The 22,412-nt window shown below is 37.5% G+C and overlaps 1 protein-coding gene across 6 annotated transcripts in view; it reads left to right on the top strand.

The window, feature by feature from the left end:
- Positions 1 to 22,412, top strand: part of LOC149262963 (protein VAC14 homolog) — a 194,730-nt gene that overhangs the window by 74,968 nt on the left and 97,350 nt on the right. For all 6 annotated transcript variants that reach the window (XM_089425520.1, XM_089425518.1, XM_089425510.1 and 3 more), the window contains exons 13-17: positions 9,890 to 9,955; positions 10,074 to 10,189; positions 10,343 to 10,463; positions 10,561 to 10,722; positions 10,808 to 10,936. In XM_089425520.1, coding sequence (XP_089281646.1) covers positions 9,890 to 9,955; positions 10,074 to 10,189; positions 10,343 to 10,463; positions 10,561 to 10,722; positions 10,808 to 10,936 — 594 coding nt within the window. The remainder of the gene's footprint in view (positions 1 to 9,889; positions 9,956 to 10,073; positions 10,190 to 10,342; positions 10,464 to 10,560; positions 10,723 to 10,807; positions 10,937 to 22,412) is intronic.

Raw genomic sequence — 22,412 nt, 5'->3', positions numbered from 1 at the left:
ATTGCAGTTGGAGATGATGATGATGAGGAGGAGCCATGGGACCTCCTGTCTGACTCTGATGATGATCCGCAGATTGATCGACATGATGTTGGCTCCTCTGGCAGTAGCTACTAGCCAGTAGTAGTGGAGTCTGTTCACAATTTACTTTTGTTGTAGAGGCCATTTCTAGCCTCCTTGGTTATGTGTTTTTTGTTTTGAATCTTTGATCATTTATGACTATGTATTGCCATTGGACAGTGCACTGGGTGCCATTTTGATATAATGGATATATTCATGAGCCTACTTTGATCATATGTTGTCTTCCATCTATATTATAATGCTGTGTGTTTGGAAACAGGAATGAAAATCTTTAAAATTTTGTTTTTTTATAAAAAAAAATATTTAATGTATTTTTTACAACAACCGAGTCATTGAAATTGAGCCGGCCGAGTAGATACTGAGTTGGAGTCGGAGTCGGGGTCGATCCTCGGCCGAGTTGGAGTTTTAAAACATTGGTTGAGATCACCCTCTAAACCATACAGATCTATACTTGTCAGATATTGGATCAGAGTCACATGACCTGGACTCAGCGACGACTTGGGCATACTCAAAATAGTGAGTCAACTCAATGATTCAACACAACTCTATAATAACTCAGTTTATTAAAATAAAGAGAACACAAACTTAAGCAAACTTGGAAGGACTTGGAAAACTCAACAAAACTTGACTAAGCTGAGTTTGACTGCAGTGCATTGAGTTTTGGCCGAAATGGCAACTCGGCTCCTGAAAATGGCAAGTCGAGTTGACCCACCAAGTGGTTCATCACATTGGGTTTGGATTTTGTTTTCATTGTCTTTGTTGCAGGGAAATATGAGCCTTCTTCGAGTCATGAATTCGATGGTTGCAAAAGTGCAGCTGTCTTAAAATTGAGAGCTCATAAAACCTTCTCTTTATGTTAGAGGCATGCCATAGGATATATAATATTTGGGTTCTACAATTTAGTCTACATTCTGATAATGATGCCTCCTCACTCTCTTTAAGAAATGCAATTTTTCTTCTAACTGTGAATTTGATTTTGATGTGACCTCTAGTGGCGCCTTTCAAGCGTCTTTGCCAGATCCTTTCAAGGTGGCTGATTTGGAGAACTCCCTGAATCATAAGGACCACTGTGTCAAATTGGAAGTGGCTAGACTATGATAAGTGGTTGCTACAGGCCTCCTAATCAACAACAAGAAAGTGGGTTCCTAGGAGGCCTGTGGTCACATTCGATCCCTGAGCTTCCCTGACTGAAATTAAAAAAGAAGCTGGTGGTGGGGTATGTCCTCACAGAGTACGACTCTGTTGTATTGTTGGTGGCCTTCAAAGATTCATGTTATTTCACATGCCTGAAAACATAGGAAATTTTATTTCCAAGGAAACTCTACACTCCTGGAAATTCATTCTATATTCTCAACTCTTAAGTTTGACATAGCTGTTTGCACATTCCTTTTTGGTTAGAATCTTCACATTGTAGAACTATTTGGCTTGAAGAATGTGCATTAGAAGTTTGTAACTTTGGAGCATTTCTGCATTTAAATTGCCTGGCATGAATACACATCAAGTTCAAAACCCCCACCTTTGTCTCAAGCGAGGGTGGCATAAGGATGCCCAATGTTGGCTGGACTACTGGGGAATCAAGGAGGAGATCATCTTGCAGAATCCGGATAATATTAAAAATACTATTACTTCCAAATTTAGGGAGAAATTGAGGTGATACAAAGTAGAGGATAAAAGGAAACTAAGATATTATAAGGAGGTGATCAACCCCAATCTCGAAAACCTATATATATATATATATATTGGTCTTTACTAGTGTTAAAAGAAAATTAACATTTCCAAGATAAGAACTAATTCTCATGAGCTTCATAGTGAAATGGGCATTGGTCAATTCCCAAAATGCCATGGAATGAAAGAGCTTGTCACTTGTGCGATCCTAGTAGGGTTGAAGACGAAAAATACCTTCTCTTAGATTCTCCATCATACACTCTCTTTCGATCTAATTTCCAAAATATTTGTCATACTACGAACCTTCTCGACCTTTCAAGTCAGCAAAATTGTGGTGATCTAGGAACACTTCTGTCACTTATTTTTGAGCATGGAAATAAAATGTTAAAGAATTCAAATTAATCTCTTGCCTTCTTAAACTTCGATAGGCTATAGGTTCGAGTGGACATTAAACATCATCATCACTTATGTTGATAATGTTAATTTTTAGTACCAGATCTGATTTAATTTTCCTAGCAATTTATTTTATACCCATAAAATATTTCACCCAGTGAAATATTTTCTGAAAACTGCTGAAAATGAATACACTTGTATTTTAACTTTGCAATTTTGCAGTAGAATTAAGAACAGAAAATCAATTACAATAACAACAAAATTTTCTCAACAAGTTCTCCTTCACTTTTCTATTACTCAAGAAAATTAGGGCTCTTTGACCAAGGACAATAACCTTAAGAAAATGCGCAGAAAATACAACAATCTAAATAACACCTCTGGAAATTTTGGCCTGCTGGAAAAAAATTCTGCCCTTGGATATTTTTGGCCCTTGGAAACTTGAGCTCTTTCTCTTGTAATTCGGCCTCCTCTTTTCAACCTATATGACCCCCTGCACACTAAAGATCGACCTCTCTCTCCTAGGCTGTATGGCTCTTTGTGCAAGGCTCTGCTAGAACCGGGCCTCCTAACTCTCCAAGATCTCGGCCCCTTAATTCTTTTTGCTGACATCTCCTTGTTGCACTCTTTTCTTCTCCTCTTCAGTTTTGAGTCTCTCACTCACACTTGACAAAATTGTTCTCCCAAGGATTCAATGTGTCTTCCTCTCCCTTAGCTTCTTTTATAATTTCTTATTGAGCTAGATCTCCCAACTGATGGATGGCAAGGATTGAGTCCTATGTGTAATATCCCCCATTTTTGGTTTCCCTTATGATGCGGTTAGGGTGGATTTCCAAGGTTTGTGTCAGCAAGGTCGCAGGAGCGAGGTTACGTCATGAGTAATCCTGAAGGGTTTTGGAGGAGTTTTATGGGGTCCAACGGGATTCGTTTGCTAGATTTCATCATTAGGGTAGTTCCACATAGTTCGTTCTTTGTTCCATTGCATCCCGACGATTCTCATAAAATGGGGTTATTATCAAGCATATTTTAATTAAATACGCTAAAGGTGTTATTTGGAACGGATTATTTGGAGCAACACCTTAGTGTAATTGCTCATTGGAACTTGGATGAAGAGAGCTATAGGATGGGATGATGAAAAGTGAATTTTAGTGGTTGAAGAAATCGTAGAGGCGGATTAATCATTTTCCCGGATTAAAAGTGACTTAAAGAAAATAAAATAAAATGAGTCACTTAAATAAAATGAAAGGGAGAAGGTTCTAGAATGGGAATAAAATAAAAAAATAAAAGTGCTTCTAGAAAGTTGAAGAGAGATCCATCAAATCTTTAAAGGGCGGGGGAGGGGGGGGGGGGGGTGGGGTGGGGTGTTAAACTCACAAGAAATTGATAGACACGATTAGATAAATGTAAGATACTTTTTATTAAGAAGATGTACATATTAATACATTATTTTCTGACTATCGGTTTTCATATTCCAAGACATCTCTTGGACTTCTCCAATTGTTCATATTCCACACCATAACTCTTAGTGGATTATGTGTCCAACATCTCCCTCCTAATCCGAAGGGGTGTATATGAATCCAAGATGAGTGCTGAAATACAAAAAAATCCGAAGGGGTGTATATGAATCCAAGATGAGCGCTGAAATACAAAAAATGCAAAAATACATAGTAGTCTATAACTGGATGTGCTCTTTGAAATGGTGGTTTCTAAGGAAGACCACACACGCAAAAGGTGGGAGAACTCGAGGTCTCAAGTAGTGGGGGTTCAAGGAAGTCCACCAACCAAAAAGCATGCCCATGAGGCATGAATTTGTCTCTAGCTACAACTCTGAATCTGGGTATAGCTGACTCTGGCTTTAGGCTCAGGCTCACATGATTTGGATTTGAATATGGTAAGTGACCATCAATTACCCCCTATCAAAGACAAGGTGAGAAGATGAAGAAATATCAACTACAAGACATGTCAATACTTGAGAACAAATCCTGTGATATGACTGGAATATCTTCTTGGCTGTTGAAGCCCATTGCCAAGAAGTGATCCATCCAAGGTGAATCTTCGTTCTTGCAGGATTCTTGTTTTTGGAACATTTGCTTGAATGATGAGTGTGCTTACCACAATGTTCACAGGGGTGAAGATCAAAACATTGATCTTTCACATGGCCAATTCAATCACAATGTTGGCATTTGCAAATTTGTGGTTGTGAATGTCGATGAGGAGCAAGATCTGGAATAGGTGAAGATGAACTTCCTCGAAGAAACCCAACACTTTGAAACTAGATGGGCTTAAAATAGTTTGGAATATGAAAGGACACATTCTTGTCATATCCAAGACCAGTTTTGTTCCTGTTGTTGACAATTTCTTCCCAAGGTCTGATGATCGACTTAGGAAGTGTAGACTGAACCGTTGCATCTTCAAGCAATTCTGCTCTTGAAATGGCCTCAATATTATGACAAATTTCTAACTGCTGATGGGAGTCAACTTCAGATTCCAATAGGTCCTTGTTTAGGGGCAAGGACCAATTCAGAATGACAACTCTTCTGCTGTAGCTCATCTTGTTGTAGTTGAGATTCAAGCTGAGAAATTCAATCTTGTTTTGTGCATTTTGCAAACAGGTTCAAATGTCAGAAATAGTGCCCTTGTTGATTTTTACCATCCCATCAATAGTGGAATGAATTAGGGTATTCAACAACTCTAATTCATCTTCAAGTCTGGCCATTTTCAAGCTCAACAAATGGTAAAATGAAGAGGTATAAATACCCTCTTGTAGTCTCAGCACATTAAGAAGGAGAGAAGACTCCAGGCCTACCAAAATTAAAATTAAGAAGACTCCAGGCCTAAATAGTTGATTCAGAAGGGCTACCAAAAATAACAGTGGAGAGCTTCTCAGTCATTGGCCAATTTCCATTATTCACACAACCTGAATTGAGGCTGATTCACTGAAGCAATTTGAAGGACGCATTGCCAGATATAAAGGGTAGAGCTACTTAAGCAAATTGGAGGACAAAATTTGCAAAAACAAGATAATTCAAGGGGTTTCCTGTCAATTTGTTGAGCCAGATTTATTAATTGTTGTAGGAGTTAAAATCGTTATTGTGCCAAAGCTGAATTCTTTGGCCAAATTTCTCTAATTTTATTGAAGTTGAGCCCCAGGCTGAGTCATTTTCCAATTGCGTTGCTGGCTAAGTTGAATGGTTCTTATAAGAGGGCCAAATTGCCCTAACGAGGAGAGCCAAATTTAAAGGGGGAATCAAGCTACTCCAGTGTAGAGAACAAGCTGCTAATCCATCAGATTCTTGAAATCTAATTGGAGCTATGAGTCAGCCATTTAACCAATAAACCATAGGGTTGAATTCGCAGTTGAAATTCACAACGTTTTTTTCAAGTGTTTGAGACTAGGCCAAAATTATTTCCACAAAGCCGAAATTATTATGCAAGCTAGGCTGAATCAAGGAAGGGGCCGAATTTCGCGGAGTTCAAGATCATCATGTTGTGAGTGCGAATTCCATGAATTATAAGGGCCGATATAGGGTTTTTTTAGTAGCCACGTCCTTTAAATTCACTAAGGTCCATTTGTAACATTTGTTGGGGCTAATTTGCTCTTAGCAAAAAAGTCGGATTTTCCTGAATTGAATGGAGGTCGAGCTGCAGACCAGTGAGGCCAAAATTTAATTGTTTTTAGGGCCGAAATTATTATTTTACAAGGGTCGAGCCTGAGGGTTTTATTGAGGCCGAGCTCATCGTCTTCGTGGGTCAAATTTATTAGTTGGAAAGGGGCTGAGTCCATGGTTTCTCAGTGGATAAATCTGTGGCTGTTATTGAGGTCGTGTTCATCATTGTTGATGGGTGGAATGGCTATATCCTGAAGTAGATCAAGGGCCGAATCACCAGACGATTTGATGTCGAATTTCCTGAGAACGAATTGCTATTTGTTGGTGGTCATATTATTCAGTAGTTCGAGAGCCAACAATCTAAGGGTTTATCCATCAGGGCTTTTTAATATCTGTTAGCATAAGGGGAAGTTGAAAATTTGTACATTTATTGGCTCATGAATGATCCATCAAGGATCTAAAGTGACTCGGCCAAAGGCCAACAAAGGTTGGATGAGTCATTAAGACAACTCATAACCATCGATGCCAACCCTCATCTCAGAATAAATTTTATGAGAATAATTTTGGGGAAGGTTTAGATTTGGAAAGGATGAGGAGCCAAAGCAAAGGTTGTCTTAGGGACTTCCAAGAAAGATTAGAAATCAAATGAGAAGAGAGCAGATCTATTTCACATGTCAGGCAGATTGGGCACCATATCACATGTGTGGAGTTAAAAAGGAAAAAAATACGTATGAGGCTGCAAAAGTTGAAGGAGAGTGAGAAATGGCAAAGAATTCAGGTCAACAAATTGAAGAAATGGTTGAAGGATCCATGGTTGGCAAGGAGACGCATGAGGAGCACTATGAATTGCATGACTCAAATTTGCATCATGAGGATCACAAGTTTTCTCTTTTGGAACACCCTTTGAAGGCTTAAGTGATAGTGATGGATGAAATGGTGTTGAGACATCCAACGTGGTTCCAAAGTGCAAGTAGGTGCTGAGACATCCAACGTGGTTCCAAAACTTCGAGATGACAACCATCAGTAGAAGACGAAACATTTTAGGGCATGTCTTCTAGCAATGAAGGCGAAGACCACGATACTCCAAGACACCATATGGCAGCAAGATGGTGAACTTGAGGTCCTAGGAGTTAGATGTGCCAAGACAATTGCCAAGCTTTTCAGTGTTGGGGAACAATTAAAATCCCTAGTGAGGCAACAAGAGAAGTATACTTGGGAGTTTCAGAGCAACCCTCTTCAGGAGTGCATAGACAGGGCTTGCAAAACTGTTAGCCCACCTAACCAAATATAGTTTTAGTCAGGGGCACAACTTCGTAGGGGTCTTTAGACATCGAGATTACTAGATGCTTTAGTTGGTAATGGTATATAGGTAGACAATTCATCAACATTCCAGTTGCACTAGACCAACATAAACATGGTGAGATTGACTCTTGCATGGGCTCTTATGCATGAGGTCAATGCCAGGGGATGGATTGGAGAGAAGCGATGAGTTGGTATTCTACTGAGTGGATAATTTATGGAGCAACATCCATAGCCAAGGACAAAGTACAGTTGGAGCCATGGGACATGGGCGATGATGGATGGCCAAGTTGGCATTGAGATCCAGGTGGATCTTTGGTGGTAGGATGAGTAAGAAGTTTGTTTGGGGATCCATTCATGATTGGGTGGCACCGAGGCATGTTGTGATCATGTGACACAATGCTTCATATGGGATCCTGGTATTGGTGTACAAATGCCTTTACATTTGCCAAATGTGGATTGCTTGGGCGCAAGCAATCTCGAGGTGGGAGGACTTGTAATATCCCCATTTTTGTTTTCCCTTGTGATGTGGTTAGGTTGAATTTCCAGGGTTTGTGTTAGCCATGCCACAGCAGCGAGATTACATCATTAGTGAGCTTGGAGGGTTTTGGAGGAGTTTTATGGCGTTTGACAAGGTTCGCTTACTATATTTCATCATTAGGGTCAATTACACACAATTTTATTGAATTTTTGACCGGAGAATCCACAGTAGTAGAATTTTTACACCAACGTTTCGAATCCCAAATGGGATCCATCATCAGGGTAAGAGAAAGATGATAAAAGAAGAGCCAGATGGAAGAAATAAATACTAATGAGGGAATGAATATTAAAGGAGCAGCACAGGTCGGCCAGAGAGATTTATAATGAAACCTAAATTTAATTTTAATTTTATAAATTATTATCATTTATTTAATTTTTATAAAATTAATATCATTTATTTAATTTTTATAAATTAATATTATTTATTTAATTTTTATAAATTAATGTCAGCTATTTAATATCTATAAAACAAAACATTAAACTAAAAACAATATTAATAATAAAGTCTAAAGACTAATATATATTAAAATTAATATCATAAATCTATATATAACCTAAATTTAATTTTAATTTTATAAAATTAAAATTAAATTTAGGTTATATATAGATTTATGATATTAATTTTAATATATATTAGTCTTTAGACTTTATTATTAATATTGTTTTTAGTTTAATGTTTTGTTTTATAGATATTAAATAGCTGACATTAATTTATAAAAATTAAATAAATAATATTAATTTATAAAAATTAAATAAATGATATTAATTTTATAAAAATTAAATAAACGATAATAATTTATAAAATTAAAATTAAATTTAGGTTTCATTATAAATCTCTCTGGCCGACCTGTGCTGCTCCTTTAATATTCATTCCCTCATTAGTATTTATTTCTTCCATCTGGCTCTTCTTTTATCATCTTTCTCTTACCCTGATGATGGATCCCATTTGGGATTCGAAACGTTGGTGTAAAAATTCTACTACTGTGGATTCTCCGGTCAAAAATTCAATAAGCTCAAACCACAGATCTCTGAAATCCAATACACACAATTTGTTCTTGGTTATGTTGCATTCCGACAATTCTCGTAAAAAAGGGTTATTATCAAGCATATTTTAATTAAATACACTAAAGGTGTTATTTGGAGCAGATTATTTGGAGAAACACCTTAGTGTAATAGCTCGTTGGAATTGGGATGAAGAGATCTATAGGATGGAATGATGAAAAGTGAATTTCAGTGGCCGGAGAAATCGTAGAGGCAAATTAATCATTTTCCGCGATTAAAAGTGACTTAAATAAAATAAAAAGAATCAAATAAAATAAAAGTCAGAAGCTTCTAGAATGAAAATAAAATAATAAAATAAAAGTGCTTCTAGAAGGTTGAAGAGAGATCCATCAAATCTTTAAAAGGGGGGAAGCAAGCCTTTTGGGACATCCAGAGTTAATCATTTGTCATTTGTGAAGATTGGGGAAATTGTCCTCACAAGTTCATTGTGCATGGGATGAAAACTCTTGGGTACCTTGGTGAGATTGGACGGAAACTCATCTCTACCAATCTCTTGGTGAATTCATTCAGAATTCACAGGGGCATATATTGGTTCCAGTTATGATTTTTGATAGCATACATAAAATTGTAGGTCAATTAACACAAAATTTCTTTCTCAAAATGGATTGGATAAGTTAATCCATTTCTTCAAATTGATTTTTCTAATGCCCCCACCCCCAAAAAATAAAAATAAAAATAATGATACTGATAAAATCTCTGGATTTTCCATCTGTGCCTTTTTTGATCTATATTTGCTTTCATTCTTTGTTATCACATCTATGCCCTGGCTGGTAGAACTAGAGAGGCAATGGGCAAGAGGTAGAAGATTTCTATATCTGATTTAATACAGTACATTGTGACTTTGATTATCCCCTTCCTGATCTCCACCCAAACAAATCGGTGGCTCTAAAGCTAAACTCAAGCCCTACTTTCATAGTTCAAAAGTAATATAAGCAAGATAGGTACAAATCCAAAGAATACTATCATACATTGCTGAGGTAGTTCAATATTCATTTAGTGATTCTTTGCATCCAACAAAAATTTAACTTTTGAAATTAATCAAGCAGTCCACTTCCATAAAGTTGTAAAAGCAGTCACACAACTAAAATAAGTGCAATCAACTAGGATTGATTTACGAGGGAATAGTTCATATGGAATGCCATCTTATTTCAAGTGGTAATCTTTTGTAGGACTGTATTTTTGAAGAAGAATATTTTGTCAGCAAGCACTACCAATTTCTAACAAGTTTGTTCTTGACTTTGTATCAGGTCATATCATTTCTTGATGATATTTTTCCTGCACTTCTTGATGCTCTCTCAGATCCATCTGAAGATGTAATTTTACTACTCATTGTTCAATTATCAAGTTTCATGCATCTGTTCGTTTTTATACTTTGGATATGACGGAATAGCTTGAAATGTTTTAGAAACTGTGTTCACTTGCCTTTGTCAGGTAGTGTTGCTAGTTCTAGAAGTCCATGCTTGCATAGCAAGAGATGCACCACATTTTCGCCATCTTGTTGTCTTCCTTGTGCATCATTTCCGGATGGACCATTCACTTCTTGAGAAGTATGATTTTTATTATTCCTATTTTTCTTGTATTGTCATTTGCATTTTACTAATTGAAAAGGTTTTGTACACATGCTTTTCGAGGAATTGGCATTACTAGGAAAATATTTAGCACTATTATAAGTTAATTTTGAGGGTCTTTTGCTTATGTAGGCGAGGAACATTGATACTACGGAGGCTATGCATTCTTTTAGATGCTGAACGAGTGTATCGAGAGTTATCGACTATCTTGGAAGGAGAAGCCGATTTAGATTTTGCCTCAGTCATGGTTCAGGTTGATGTTGGAGATAAAATGTATAACAGAATGAAAGTTCTGGAATTTGAAGAATAGATCACGCACGGTAACCATATGTTATTCCTGTGTTTTGCAGGCACTTAATTTAATCCTTCTTAATTCCTCCGAGTTGGCTGAACTTCGAGCACTGATAAAACAGTCTTTGTCCAACCCTTCTGGACGAGATTTATTTAATGCCTTGTACTCTTCCTGGTGTCATTCACCAATGGCAACAATAAGTCTCTGCCTATTGGCTCAGGTTAGCTGTCAGTCCTGATATATATTACCAATTAGTGTCATGGTGATCTCATTATCTGCATGGATGCTAATCTGTTTTTAAACAGGCATATCAACATGCCAGTGCTGTAATTCAATCACTAGTAGAGGAAGACATTAATGTGAAGTTTCTGGTGCAACTGGACAAGCTTGTTCGTCTACTTGAGACACCAATCTTCACATATTTGAGACTGCAGGTTTGCATTTTTGCAACTAAACTGTTCTTTATATGTTTCTGGACTATCTAAGATCAAGTTTCTTCTTGATGACCTCTGTGGACTAATGATTTGCCCATGTATCTAGATTTTTGTTTAAAATGTAGGCATGCATGAAGTAGCAAATGAACTGGAGGAGAGTAAAATATATGCTTCACTTAGGCAATGCCTTCAGAAACTTATCATTTCTTATGTATGTTTGTTCCTTTATTTAAATTGGCTGTGAATCTTTCCAGGGAAACTGATTCCTTTATTACGTTTTAAGATAAACTTGTTCACGTGCAAATTTTATTTGAAAAATTAGCTTTTGGAGATGATGGGTCGCTTAGTATATGTAGGGAGATTCTTTGATGTACTAAAAGACATTATAAGAAATCAATTTTTATAATTTTTTTTTATATCCTTTCAAACCATATTGTGTCCATATATTTTGTCTATATATATATTATAGCTTGCTTGTCTGATATGAACACAATGGAAGCTGTTAACTTACTTTGCTGAGAGAGATAAGGAATGATTCACAAGAAAAATGATCTTTGTTAACTGTTTTCTTTGTTGTGTACTGGACAAGATAGACATTAATTATGTTTTAGTACTGGCTTCCAAATGGCAAACACTAGAGGCAATCCTGATAGGAGGTCATATGTTATTTATTATGATATTATGCTTCATCAATACCACCCAGATATAGTGGAAACTGTCTCCTATTTGTTGTTCAAATGCTCTGTGAAAGTAAACTGTCTTTCTTGCTGGCTATGTATGTGGTTGCCTACTTCCTTTGTGTTGTACACACCTTGGTCTCCAAAAATGCACGAGCTGAAAGAAGCTGAAAATTCCTGCATTGTGCCCCTTAAATGTAGGAGTGGTATTTCACCTTCAAGCTGTGATGGTTGATAGAACTCGAGGTTGTTGATATTCCTAGTATCATAGATGCCCAATTATGCTGCCAGATCATGCCAAAAATTACTAGAGCGATAATGCAAAGGCTGGTGTTTATGATGCTGTCTTTGCTTTAATTGGTGCCTGTTTAAGAACAGACAGATTTTATCTCCAACATGAATGTTATAGGGATGTGTTTTGCAGAACATTGTACTTTTCTTGATTCTGCAAGAGAATATCTTTGATTTTGGAATGTAACTGAGCCAAATGGTCAACAAAAACATAAAGTTTACCTAGATTTGTCAGTTTACAAATTGTGGAAGGAGCTGGGACAATTGCATACTGTTTGGTATGTATTATATTCTTTGCATGATTATCCCCATGTGTTGTATATTGTGCCGGGTGCAGTGGGGGGTCACAGAGGTACTCCTGATAATTTTTTGGGTGTTTTTTTGTGTCCTTTTTGGACAGTTTTTGGCACAGTTTTTGCTTTTAGCAGTTTTGTGGTGCACGGTGGTTCATAATTCCACTTAAAAAACTGCGGTTATATTCTAATGCAGAGTAAATGGATTGGTTGTTTAGGGATGTTGTGGGATATACATATTGTATTGCAACATTGTAAGACTGAATATACTGAAAAATCTTTCTGGATTTCCCTGTTTGGGTTTCCAGGGTAAAATCTCCGTGTTATTGTGTGTGTGCCATTACATATTTTCTGTTTTTATTAAGAATCTGTTTGCAAGAATTAACTATAAAGGGTTAAATCTACATATACCATTCATAAGATGCAGAATTCTGTAAACCAATGACACAAGTCAAAAAGGAGAGTACAAGTAGACAAATGAGGTGCCAGTGAAAACAAGTAAGATAATTTGAGTTGCTAGTTCCAGAGTTTTACAAAAATTCTGTCCAAAGTAACTGGAAAGTATACAGTCACGATCAAAGATGAATTAATGAAAGATATGGGCAATGCCAAAATGTGTTTTGGGCATACTGAAAAACAGTTTGGCTACTTGGGTCTAAGTTGCACAGATACAAGTACAGATATGGCATCCCAAATGAAAATGAGACATTTTCAAACAAGGCTGGATACATATGATGGGAGAACAACAAATATATATATTTTCTTCCAAGGAAAATCTTGTTTCATCTCTCCTATTCTTCAGAGTAGCAACTGAACTACAATAACGACTGGCCTACCCTAGGGGCTCCACCAGAATTGGATCTGTGATCTATGGCTTCCTCATTGGCAGCATGTCTTGGGTAACCAATTGGGCCAACCCTTGATGATGAAAACCACACAGACACACACAAAACTTCAGATTAGCATTTATGAATTTCCAATTTTGAAATACCATTCTACACATTATATTCAATGTTCAATTTCATAATTTCATTCTACATTAAGTTGCAGGGAATGCCTAGTTTGGCCATGTTCTAGTACCCAAAATGCTTGGAAATGCTTAATGGGTATGAAATGCCACTGGCCATATGGTAAAATGTTTACAAATCTCGAAACCCTATATGGTATGGTTGGTGGCATTTCCAAAGGCATTTTGTCCGTTTCCAGTAAGTTTCGGGCACTTTTTTGGAAGTTTATGGGCCCACCGAAGTGCTTGAGAGGTGTTGAATTTATAACTATGGCCGGTCTTCATAATGTACTTTTGGTCACTTGATGTAATGATATTTATCATTGTAAAGCATATTTATAAATGCTTGAGTCAAAGGAAAATTTATCTCAAGTCAAAGTCCCATTGTGACTTTTAAAATATGTGAATTTGAATTTTTAAAATGAAATCTTTGGCTTTAAAATGTGACAAGTCGGTTTCCCTCCAAGTTAAGTTGGCCCTGGCCAAGAGACACGTCCATTCACCCTAGGCAGATTACTATATAAAGGCTGCTCGAGCTCCTCATTTGTGCAATTCACATTCCTCTCTCAAGATTGTTTCTGGGCAAGTGAGCGAAGGACTAAGAAGAACACCAAATTTTCTATGCTATCTCTCTCTAGCAAGTCGCACGTGTGAAGGAATCTTTCTCTCTATAATTCTTAGTTTATGGGGCAACTGTTGCGAGGATCCAAAATTTTCTAGGTTACTGGCGCAACTGCTACTGGGACGAAATGCTGGGTAACTAACTATTTTAGGAGGGGCCAAAATTCTGGAAGTGCAGGATCGCAGGATCAAGAACAAAGTGCAGGGTCAGTTTGGGTGATTTGACATGGAGGAGAAGACCATGTTTGACCATAGGTCTAGGTGTATCTCTTATTGAACAAGAAGAATTTCTCTATTGGAAAGGTTTTCCCAGGGTAAATCTTGTCTCTCTTTTGTGCATTGTGATCTTTACTGCTCTAATGTTCTTTATTGTTGAATTTCTGAAGTATAATTGCTGAATGATATATTGGAACAAGTTAAAAGGAGATCTACAAAAGTAATTATCAAAATTTCAGAAAAATTGTGCTAACCCTAATTGCACTAGAAAATCAACATGGTATCAGAGCTTTGATGACAAAAGTAAGGTGCATTGAGATCACTTTTGCACAGACCCTAGAGAGAGCATTTTATTAAAGTTCTTATACATTGGCATCTATGGCTTCCTCCATGAAATCTGAAGACAAGCTAGAGGGAGCATCAAACTTCAAAGCTTGAAAAGTCAGAATAGATCTCATTATTGCCAAGAACAAAGTGTTGGATATTGTGACAGGAAAGATTACTGAACTAATTGATGCAATTGGAAGGGAGAAGTTCAAGGAAGATGACATTACTGCCATGAGTCTAATAATGGTCTCCATTAGACATCATCTCATTCCCTATATTGCAAAGCATGATACCTCCAAGATGTATGATGCCCTAATAAATCTCTATACCATCAAAAATGTTGGTCAGTCCATGAGTTTAAAGAATGAGCTCTGAAATACAAAGATGACTAATGTCGACACAGTGGCTCCATATTTCGTGAAGATTTGATAGATAAGAGATCAAATTCAAGCTATTGGAGAATCAATTCCGATCATGAACTTGTGACTACAACACTCAATGGTATCCCTAGTTCATGGGACGCATTTGCAACAGATATAAGCAATTGGAAAGAAGCACCTTCATTTGAGCAATTATGGACATCATGTGCTCAAGAAGAAGCAAAATTGATGACTAGAGATCATCAAGATGAAGAAGTTCAAGCCTTTGTAGCTCATCTCAAGAACAAGGGAAAGAAGAAGTTTGGACCTCTACATAAGAACCCACGAAAGAGACCTTCTTCCTCTAAGAAGAAGAAAGACCTATCAAATATACAATGCTATGGTTGTGAAGAATATGGGCATTTTAAGAGAGATTGTCCTAATATGGCTAACAAGAAAAGAAAGGGGAAACAACATGCTTTCGCAACAAAAGTTGAAGAAGATGAAAAACCAAAGAAGTCCAAAGGTGAAAAAGGTTTTTCTACTATTCTGCTTTGACAGGTTCCTTTGCAGATGATGATGACATGTGGTTGGTAGACAGTGGAGCATCAAGACACATGATTGGAGAGCGTGGGAATATTTCAAGCATGAAAAAGAAGTTATCTCAAAGAGTTGAATTGGGAGACAATAACAACTATGTAGTCAAAAGAGTTGGAAAGACATTGATAGAGCTGGAATATGGTAACCACGTGCATCTCAACAATGTCCTTTAAGTACCAAGTTTGAAAAAGAATCTTGTCTCTATTTCTTGTTTAGAAGATAAAGGAGATAAGGTTTCTTTTGTGGATGGCAAAGAACTATGATGAGACTTTTGCTCCAGTTGCTATGCACACCTTCATTAGATCCATCATTTGACTTGATGATTCCATGGGATGGGAACTACACCAGATGGATGTAATGGCTGCTTTCCTCAATGGAGTAATTGAGTAAGAGTTGTACATAGAGCAACCTCAAGGAGTTGAGGTACATGGGAAGGAGTCTCATGTTTGCAAATTGAAGAAGGCCTTGTATGGACTCAAACAAGCTCCAAGAGCTTGGTATGCTCGTATCAACAATTATATGACGAGAATGGGATTTACTAAAAGCGAAGTCGATCCAAACCTTTACTTTAAGGATTTAAAGAATGCACCTGTGATCTTCTTATTATACGTTGATGACTTGTTTTTGACAGGTGCCAAGTCTCTTATCATCAGTGCAAGAAGCAGTTGGCTTCTGAGTTCAGTATGAAGGATCTTAGGCAGATGCATTATTACTTGGGTTTAGAAGTATGGAAAAAACTTGGTGAAGTCTTCCTTGGTATATGATAGAGATCATAAAGAGATTTAGTATGATGGATTGCAAATCCGTGGCTACTCCTATGGTGACTAACTTGAAGAAGTTAAGAGGTTCCGACTCCAAATTCGCTGAACATTTGCTTTGTTGTGAACACCTTGAGCCATTTCTAGGTAGAACCGAGACACATGCATTGTATTGCAGCAAAGCACATCTTGAGATATTTGTTTGGTACAATGAACTATGGCTTGAGGTATGTTGCAAATGAGGATGTAAAACTTCAGCGATATACAAATGCTGATTGGGCAAGAAGTGTTGGAGACAGGAAGAGTACCTCGGGAGTATGCTTCAGTTTGGGATCTGCTATGATATTGTGGATGAGCATGAAGCAGAGGTCGATCACACTCATCATTGTTGAAGCAGAGCACATCACAACTAATGAAGCTTGTACCGAAGCAGTATGGCTTTGAAAGTTGTTTGCAGGATTGTTTGGCCAAGAGTTAGAACGAACAGTGATACACTGAGATAATCAAAGCTGTGTGAAGCTTTCAGAGAATCCCATGTTCCATGAGAGGTCGAAGCATATTGAGATCTAGTACCACTACATCCGTGACGTGGTGTAGAGGAGACCAATAAGGCTCAAGTACATCACCATTGATGAGCATATAGTTGATGTTCTGATGAAGTCGTTACCAAGGGACAAGGTTGTGTACTTATGAGACAAGTTTTGACTCGTGGAGATCACCCTTCTCATTAAGAGGGAGTGCTGATTTGTCTGCAACATGAATGGACATTCTCTTGAAAGGGAGAATGGGTCCAGGAGACTTAGAGGGCGGAACAAGCAGTGTTGAGTGGTGTCTCCTAGAGGAGTGAGGTCTTAGACCTTGATCACACACCAAGCATGGTGGAGTGAGGCCCTTCAACATCTGGACCTTGATCACACACTAGAAGGGTGGAGGGAGCTCCTGGACCCTAATCACATACCAGATAGGGTGGAGTGGGGTCCTGTCCAACATATTGACCCGATGACCAACCAGGTAAGGGGTTGAGTAAGGTCTTGGCCCAGACTGCTCACCAGGAAGGGGGAGTGAGTGCTTGATAGTTGAGGGTCTCTGCATTTTGGCCTAGGTAGTGGCCATAGGATTCGAAGACGGATCACTCTCGAGGAGTGAGTCTTGATATGCTGTTGGCATTGCCATGGGCTTGGTACCACCCCAGATATGGCTACTAGCAGATGTTGATGACAAGTGATGATGCTGGTAATAATTTATAACCTTTTCTTTAGAGAAATTTGTACAATTTGAGAACATCTATGGCAATGATTATGAATAGCTACCTAGTTAAGAGGGAGTGTTGTATTTGTAACTATGGTCAGTCTTCATAACGTATTTTTGGTCACTAGATGTAATGATATTTATCATTGTAAAGCATATCTATAAATGATTGAGTCAAAGGAAAATTGATCGAGTCAAAGTCCAACATTGTGACTTTTAAAAGATGTAAATTTGAATTTTTGGCTCCAAAAAGTGACAAGTCAGCTTCCCTCCAAGTCATTTTGGACTTGGCCAAGAGACACGTCCATTCACCCTAGTTAGACTACTATACAAAGGCAACATGAGCTCCTCATTTGGACAACTCATATTCCTCTCTCAAGACAGTTTCTGAGCAAGTGAGTGAAGGACAAGAAGGATAAAGAAGGATGAAAAAGAAGAAGGTCAAATTTTCCCTCCTATCTCTCTCTAGCAACTCACATGTGTGAAGGAATCTCTCTCTGTGATTCACTATTTATGGGGCAACGATTCCAGGCGGTTGGGATTTTCTGGGTTACTGGGGCCATTGTTGCTGGGCCAAAATATTGGGTAACTAGCTATTTCAGGAGGGGCCAAAATTTTGGAAGTGCAGGATCAAGAACAAAGTGTAGGATTAATTTGGGTGACTTGACTTGGAGGAGAAGACCAGGTTTGACCATAGGTCTAGGTGTGTCTCTCATTGAACAAGAAGAATTTCTCTATTGAAAAGGTTGTTGAGATTTTCCCTTTTATGAGTTTTCCCAGGGTAAATCTTGTCTCTCTTTTGTGCATTGTGATCTCCACTATTCTATTGTACTTTATTGTTGAATTTCTGAAGTATAATTGTTGAATGATATATTGGAACAAGCTAAAATATGATCTACATCAGAATTAATTATCAAAATTCTAGAAAAATTGTGCTAAACCTAATTCAAGACTACTGCATGCTCTTACATGTTAGCAGTCCAATGGTTATGTAGTTGTTTCAAACAAGTCGAGGTGAATTTTCTTGCAGTCCCTTACGTTTGCTACCATTGATTAAAAGAGTCAAATCAAGACAAGCAACTTAAAATGTCATGGTGAGGCATTGATGTTAGGCTTGAACCTCTCCAAGTGAAAGGTCGATTAGTCACCTTTGCAGATTTGCAACAAAGTTTTATTCTGAGGGCTGAGGGTCTAAAACAAAATGCCCAATAGACATAATCAGAACATAGGCTGCTTACTAATATAACTTATCTTGGAGGCAAAGAGTAAGAAAATAATTTTCATCCAGTCAATGGAAGCTTCGCTGCTCTAGCTTCTTTAGGAGGACCAAACCTTGAAACTGCCTCGAAAGATCCTTCACTAGGCCAATAATTTCAGAGAGACACATAAGGAATCATTGTGATTTGTTGTCTTTGAGGGTTGATTTTGTGTGTTTTTATAGTGTTAAGGAGGGCTTTTAAAGTGAGACGTTGGAAGAGTCTTTAGTCTTAAGTAATTTCTTAATATGTTAATTTATTTAATAAGTGTTATGAGCAAGTTTTCTTGTGACCTAAGGAAAATGTGTGCTACCTTTTATGATGTATAGAATAGGCTTGTAAAATTATAAATTAGTAAGAGCTTCCTAATGGTGGAGGAGACTAGATCTTATTAATATTATTAATTTATTTATAATATGCTTTGCGTTAAGCTCTACTAAAATTTGAAGTCAATGATTGACTTAGTGCATATGGTCCTACCCGAGTGTGAAGTCAATGATTGGTTTACTACCTTTGGATATTGAAGGTATTCAACTTATATGTGGTGAGATTATGATGAGAATCCCTGTCATATATTGACAACTGTTGGTGAATAAGGTGTCATGTCTCTACCTTCTGGGGTTTTAGCCCACATAACTAGGTCTTCAACTTTAAACTCAATTTTCTCTTGAACTATAGGAACCACGGGGTGTACCACATATAAACGGAAACATTTCTTTGAGGAGAATGTAATGACCTAGATCTTCAACACAAACGCAATGGTTTGACCCTTCAAAAACCCTCGACAAAGTCGTGGTCCATCCTCAGTCCAGGGAACCCAAACCCTAGGACTTGGGATTTTAACCTAAGATGCATTGAAACGGATATGGAAACAGGGTTTGAAACATATATGAAAATTTTTAGAAAATATGGATACGATACGACAAGGAAATGACACACACACACACACACACACACACACATATATATATATATATATATAGACACGACTAAATAGAACTTTCATATTACTATAAATCTTTTAGAATCTAGATTCTATATTTAAAAATACATAATCATCATCATGAAATCCACATAAACAAATAATCATCATCAATTCGACATAAGCATTGTCATCATCATTAATGATTATCATAACATTCAACATATCATCAAGTTTCTGTTTCCAATTTCAATCATCAACATTATCACCAAAATTAATAATGTTATATGCACACTACATAACGCAAATTACAAAATGAACTATAACTGACAGTCTACTATCATATGACATATTATGGTATTCCATGTCCACTTGAAGCTGCAATTATTGGTGGCTCCTCATTAAACAAAGTCATATGAGACATGGCATTCAACATCATATCCAAGTCAGGAAACATTGGAAACGGATCTAAAACCCTTAAAAATGCTCGAAACGTTTCAGAAATAGGATTCCACGTTTCCAAAAAATGGAAACGTTTCAGAAATAGGATCTTGCGTTTCCAAAAACCGAAACATTTACGTGCTGTTATCATGTTGTATTGTACCTGTCTCTGTTTCCGAAATGTCGAACAACGTTTCTGCGGTTTTGGAGGGGTGTTTCCGGTAACTTAGTTTTTAACCATCCAACAGTATCGCTGCCATCTTGATGTAATCTGACAATTACTAAGAAGCGTTCATTAACCATTTGACATCAATAACTCGTATTTTTGGTCAAAGTCAAACCCAATTAATTCCATGGGTTGACATCAATGACAACACCATCCAACAACAACTCCCTTCTGAATCCTGTCTTGTATGAAGTGATGCTTGATCTCGATGTGCTTGGACTGGCCATGAAATTTTGGATTCTTAAAGAGTTTGATACAATCTCTGATTATCATAGTAGATCATCATACGATCAAACTCCTCATCAAATAAACATGCAACTTGTGAAACTAGATAGCCTCCCAACTCATTGTACTAGCTGCCTTATACTCTACCTTTGCTGCACTGAGTGCCACATAATTCTGCTTCTTGGTGAACCAGGATGTCATCAATGGTCCCAAACTAAAGTAACACCCTACAATGTTCTTCCAGTCTGCTACACTACCTGACCAATCTGAGTCTGTATACCCCCCTGCAACTTCACCTTACCATCTCCAAGATATCTTAGACCATGTTCCATTGCGACCCTCAAATTGCTAAGCACTTGTTTTGCAGCTACCCAATGCTTTTGCCTCAACTCTACCATGAATTGATTTAAGATGTTGATTGCAAAACATATATTTGATTTAGCGTTGATCGAATACATCAAGTAACCTTCAATTGCCTGTATAACATGGGATCCACCGACTCTGAATTTCAACTTATCACACCCTTCAGATTGGTGATCATGGGTGTGGCCATAGGTTTGCAGTGCTCCATTCATAATCTCTTGAGGATTTCAATTGCATTGTTACACTGTCCAAGGAAAATCTCCCTTGGTCTTTGTGAAATCTCTAAATCTATGCATCATACTGATGTCCTCCATCTCAAACTTAGTTGCCATATCCGGTTTGCACCCTACAATGAGCTTCTTCGTACCTATGAGAAATAAGTCATTTACATATAGCACCAAAATATACATATCACTCCTAACAATTATATAATATAACTTAGGATTTGCTTCACTTTTGGTGACGCCCATACTCAACAAATATCCATCGATCTTGGAATAACATGCTCTTAGTGCCTTCTTGACTTCATACAAAGCTTTCTTAAGCCTGCAAACATGAGAGTCCTTCCCATGTACCCCAAAGCCTTGAGGTTGTTGTGTGTACTCTTCTTCCTCAATGATCCCATTAAGGAAAATTGTCTTCACATCTAGATGATGTATCCTTCATCCCATGAATGCAACTATTGATCTCTATTGGAAGTGTACTTAGCGACTAGAGCAAAAGTCTCCTCAATTCCCTCTCTTTAGGAAAACCCTCTCACCGCAAACCTCATGTTTAACTTTTGAATGCTGTCATATTGCAACATGATTGATTTTGTAGAGCCACTTGGAACTCACAATTGATTTTCTCATTGGTCTTTGCACTATGTCCCAAACATCGTTCTTCATGATGGAGGTGTACTCCTCCACCATACCTGTTGCTTTGTTGCCTCATGAAAACTGGAGGTCTTGGAACAATGATGCAACTCATGAATTCCATATAGTTGTGAAACTTCTTTGGAGGTTCTCTCCTTAAATGTGCTCTTACAAGCTTCAACATACTCATGAGCATCCCTCAATGTCTATGTGAATCATCAAGGTCTCTTGACAGAATTGGAAGGGGCTAATGTCTCCTTGTCAATTAATGGTTGTTGTCCTGAAATGGAAATAGTCAATGTCTTTGGTGACTTTGACTCAACCTTCGTAGCTTCTTGCTCTTCATTCATTGTCACTAGAGTGTGCTTATGTGTCTTCATGGATGCAAATTCTTCCACAAACATTACATCCTTGCTTACTATTGTTTTCCTTAGATTTCAAATATAGGTCGTATAGGCCTTTGAAGTCTCACTGTAACCCACAAATAAACCCTTCTTGCTAGAGGGCTCCAACTTGGTCCTCTTTCCTATAGGTAGATGAATGTAGATTAGACAACCAAAGAAGTGAAAATGAATCACTTGTGGCATCACATCTGTGAATGCCTCTTTTGGTGTCATATTCCCCAAGATTTTGCGAGGACACTTATTTTAGATGTAGACTGTTGTGTTGCATGCAATGCTATCAGAATTGCATCAATCATTGAATTGGTCGACCCCAAAAATGTGAATTGGAAAAAAATGAACTAAAAGACTTGTTGACCAAAAATACATACAATATTCAAAATTTGTAAATA

Source organism: Pinus tabuliformis, chromosome 6 (assembly GCF_031772625.1).
Source record: "Pinus tabuliformis cultivar Carrire ecotype Pingquan chromosome 6, CPIR1, whole genome shotgun sequence".
Taxonomy (NCBI): domain Eukaryota; kingdom Viridiplantae; phylum Streptophyta; class Pinopsida; order Pinales; family Pinaceae; genus Pinus; species Pinus tabuliformis.
The sequence above is the reverse complement of the archived record's forward strand: the minus strand, read 5'-3'. Positions and strand labels throughout refer to the sequence as shown.